Here is a 4494-nt window from a genome sequence, read left to right as displayed (position 1 = left end):
ACAGAAAGCACGGCCGATAACACAATGCGCAAATGCAATACGTGTGACGTCATGTTAAGCCAGCGTGAAACGCACGCTAACACTCCTCCCACTCAATTAACATTCGGCTAACGCCCAGGGTACGCCTACAAACACTGAGCCGCACGCATCACACACTGCAGTTACCGTTACTATAACAAAACATGACAGCCAATAGGCTTTGAGGCGCGCACGTCGCTTGGGGGCGGGACTTACATCACTAATCCTTTTTAAGGACGCCTTGGCCCATGACAAGGGTCCCACGTCATACGTGGTGGACCCGGTTTTCAATGTTGTAGATGTTGCATGATAACAAAACAGGTATGTGTTAGAGTAATGGTAAAATGTTGCTAATATGTTTAAAGGGATAGGAAAGTACGTATATTTATTCCGTCAGCAATGTGTACTACTCTTTCAGGTCCTACTATATTGTATTAGGAAACAATTTGTTTGTGATCGCTACATGTTATGCAGTCTGCAATGTTACGCTGTATCCACGCATTGAAAGTGAAAATGGTGGTTACAAAAAAAAAAAAATTTAAACGCAGAGTCAACGCATAACGATTGTTATATTTACCATTCTTCTAGAATTAACTCTTCGCCTGGCTGCAACTGGTCGCTCCAGAAATGCAAGCCATTTTCATCCACGCTTAACCCAACCGCTGAATCCAGTATGGCACATATCTCCTCCAGGATGCGCTCATAGGAATCGCCACTGCTTTCTTCAAATAATTGGTCGGGAGGTAGGTTCATTTCTTCCGGTTCCCATTCCAATGCAATTTCAGCTGAAAGGCTTGGTACATAATCATAGTACTTTTGTTCTTGTACAATGTGGGTTTCAGGAATGGAGGCTGCAGATATTGCAGCACGTATCGATTCAAACGGATCAGTAGTAGCGGATACATTGCTATTGCCATTAGGAATAAATATGCCTTTCACGACAATATAAGTGCCGTCTTTCAGGAGAAATTGTTTTTCCGGGGCAATCTTCCAGAAACCATAGGTGTGTTGTAGCTTATCCTGGTCACGTTCAAAAAAGTCATTACTTGATAAAGTGAATCTTATTGAGGAATTAAAATTCCGTGCATGCTTACGGTCTTGGTAATAAGGATATTTTGCTCGAATGAAATCATCGATTTGGCGTGTGCTTGCTTTCTGTCCGCGACTGTTCAAGATGGCTTCACAGATCATGTACTTATACCCTAAAAGGGGATTAATATTGTTAACGAATTCATCAGCCATGTCTGAGTAGCACAAAAGCTGTGTGCAGGTCTGTGTTATTTGCTCATCAAAATGAATGTGCTGAATGGCTAACAAACTCCTGTTTTTCCTTGTCAAGGTCAACAAAAGTAACTACTTTGACTCCTTATTTCAAACGCCAATTGGATTTGTTTGTCTAATTGGGTTAACAGTTGTGGTTCGTGATATGGGACTGTGGGAGAAACATTTCTCCTTCTTTTATCTCGTTTGTGAAAAACATCCCTAGACTGTGAATGCGTTCACATAGTGTTTTTTTGAAAACTAACAAAGACCAGTGTGTGAAAATATTTCTTAGCCAGGCATATCAGTAAAAACACACCTGCAAAAAGAAATGTTTTTTCCCCGCTTACATTTCTGTGTGTATGTGAAAGTCTGGTTAACTCCCTGTCTGCATGAGTTTAAATACGTGTGTATATATATATATATATATATATATATATATATATATATATATATATATATAAATATATCTCTTATAAAAATATATATATATTTATATATAATATTTTTTTTTTTTTTATATTGCAGGAGTACACACAACATTGATGGCATTAAGTATACCTTGTATGAAACCTATTTAAATGGTGAGAAACATGATTGAATGAAGTAATAAACATTTGTTTAAGCACAATACTGTTAGAGTCTCATACTTAGGATATTTCTCAAACATTAGGCCTGTATTATTAAAATAGTGTGCTTTCACAAGGAAGCATGAAGTGTATTAGTTTGTGTATACCAGTTTATATAGTACTATATATATATATATATATATATATATATATATATATATATATATATATATATATATATATATATATATACACACACATATATACATATATATACACACATATATACATATATATACACACATATATACATATATATATATATATATACACATATATACATATATATATACACATATATACATATATATATACACATATATACATATATATATATATATACACACACACACTCACACTCACACTCACACTCACTCAGTGTGTGTGTGTGTGTGTGTGTGTGTGTGTGTATATATATTATTATACATTCTGAGATGTTATAGAAACGAACACACAACTGATTAAAGGACAAAATTACAATGGCCAAGCAAGGCAAAGGTAAGTAATAATTTACACATAATCCTGCTGTACACGTACAAGAAAGATGTTTGCACTTACTTAGGTGTTTTAATAATTGCATGTGACTAATATGCATATGCAATTCTTACATCAATTAACACACCCAAATGCAATGTTTTGCTGCAAAGTCAATGGCAGCTTCTCTAAACTTAGCAACTGGCTCCTGGTGGACCATTACTGAACAGACGATTACAACATAAATATTTATAACACAATTAATTATGAGTGTTAACATTTCCAAAACTTCACGTGTACAAGAACATAGTTGAAAGTTTGGAAACAACACAGTCTTCAGCATACATACAATAGTAATTAGATAATCTGAAGTCAACAAAACAAGGCCAAACACATATTTTCTGAATTATAACATTTATTTTTTTTGTTCCTTTTGCGAGCGAGTAACAGGCCTGCTTGTTGTCTCTTGAATTTTCCTTTTTCTTTTGCCACCAACTTTAGGCACAACAGAGCCACTTTGAGTGGCCTCTGGCACTTCACGGGCAGGGCTTGTGGCCAGTGACTGTTCACCTACGGGGCTTGTGGCCAGTGACTCACCTACAGGGCTTGTGGCCAGTGACTCACCTACAGGGCTTTTGGGCAGTGATTCACCTACAGGGCTTTTGGGCAGCGACTCACCTACAGGGCTTTTGGGCAGCGATTCACCTACAGGGCTTTTGGGCAGCGACTCACCTACAGGGCTTTTGGGTAGTGACTGTTCACGGACAGGGCTTGTGCCCAGTGACACATGTGAGCAAGTTGGTAGACACTGCACAAGTGATGGTTGGTCTGTTTCATGTGTGTCTTGTTTTGTTTTTGTCGCCTCCTTTGTAGGTGTCTGCTGCTGAATTTGTACAGATGGCAGCGGTAGGATGTCATCAGGAACCTGCACAGCAATGTCTGCTACTTGACCGGTAACATTTGGGCCTGGTGAATGAATATCAGATGAATGTGGTGAAAACTGACCTGCATGAACAGATCCTGGCTGGGAGGTGTTGAATTGTGGTACATTAGTCATTCTCCAGTAATTAGCTTGTGTTTGCTGAACAACTAATGCTTCGAATGAGGTGTTGATTTTTTGCAACTGTTTAGGCACTTCAATGAAGACTCTGTGGAGATGTGCCAATTGTGATACTGTTTCTTCCTGCAGTCCAATCATCCTTTCCAGCACTGTCATCATGTCTGAATGGCGACGATTTTCTGCGTCCACTATTTTTCCCTCTGAAGCTACAATTGCATCGTATGTGGAAGTTGATGGACGATTTGGCGGTACAACAGTTTCTATTGGCACCTCTTCATGGTCACATGATTGTATTTCAGTCTCTTCTGTGGCGTCATCCTCATCATACTCATCATCCTCATCACCATGATGTTCTAAAAAGAAATGTACACATTATTAAATGGCATGTTAATGTATGCTGTGTTACTATGTAATTGTACTGTGTCCTAAGTAACACCTAACATGTTAGCATACGTTTTATAACCTCATTAAAAACTACCTTGACTTACGAATAATGTTTGGACTCAGTATGAAATATGAATGAATGAAAAGTTGCTCTAAACTCAGAAGTCCTACATGATAATTAACATCACTAACACAATACATGTTGCCTTACACTTAATTTTCACAGACACTAAGTAATCCTATTTAAAGAAGATGTGCAAAACAAATAATGCACATGACAACATAACATATAGAAGAGCACATATTATATGGCCAGCAAATGATACACTCACCTTCTAGTAGTGTTGAGCTGGCTGACCCAGGTGAAGACACTTGTTCCATCTCAGGTGACACATGTCCTCCAGGGGCAACTATATATAACAATAACATAAGTTTTACATTTACATGTGTAAATATTGAACAAACACTTATTGTATGTTCTGTATTTATGATTAACTAACAACATCAGTTCCTTAACCGAAAATGTGTGTGAAAGTGAACATAAATAGTTGTAATAACACTGTACATGCCTGTGTACTTAGAATTTTTGAGTTCCCTAACATACAACATACTATGTTTCTGCAGTAATGCGTGAGGATAAATAGATTAAATGAGTACATAAAAATCATA

The 4494-nt window shown here is 37.3% G+C and overlaps 1 protein-coding gene across 1 annotated transcript; it reads right to left on the bottom strand.

Moving 5' to 3' along the window:
- Positions 1–2796: 2796 nt before the first annotated feature.
- On the bottom strand, positions 2797–4229 carry LOC142503238 (uncharacterized). Its single transcript, XM_075615397.1, has 2 exons — positions 4158–4229; positions 2797–3794 (listed from the first exon to the last, which is right to left on the bottom strand). The coding sequence occupies exons 1-2, from the start codon at positions 4204–4206 to the stop codon at positions 2797–2799; spliced, it is 1047 nt and encodes a 348-aa protein (XP_075471512.1). The 5' UTR covers positions 4207–4229.
- Between the last annotated feature and the right edge of the window lie 265 nt (positions 4230–4494).

The sequence above is a fragment of the Ascaphus truei genome, chromosome 9, assembly GCF_040206685.1.
Source record: "Ascaphus truei isolate aAscTru1 chromosome 9, aAscTru1.hap1, whole genome shotgun sequence".
Taxonomy (NCBI): domain Eukaryota; kingdom Metazoa; phylum Chordata; class Amphibia; order Anura; family Ascaphidae; genus Ascaphus; species Ascaphus truei.
This window is presented reverse-complemented; position numbering and strand designations above follow the sequence as displayed.

What these genes read in the sequence shown, in the direction of transcription:
- LOC142503238 (XM_075615397.1), bottom strand. Translation starts at nt 4,206, where the DNA reads ATGGAACAAGTGTCTTCACCTGGGTCAGCCAGCTCAACACTACTAGAA. An exon ending in CAGCTCAACACTACTAGAAG is followed by an intron (nt 3,795 to 4,157) that starts GTGAGTGTATCA and finishes ATTTCTTTTTAG; the next exon opens with AACATCATGGTGATGAGGAT.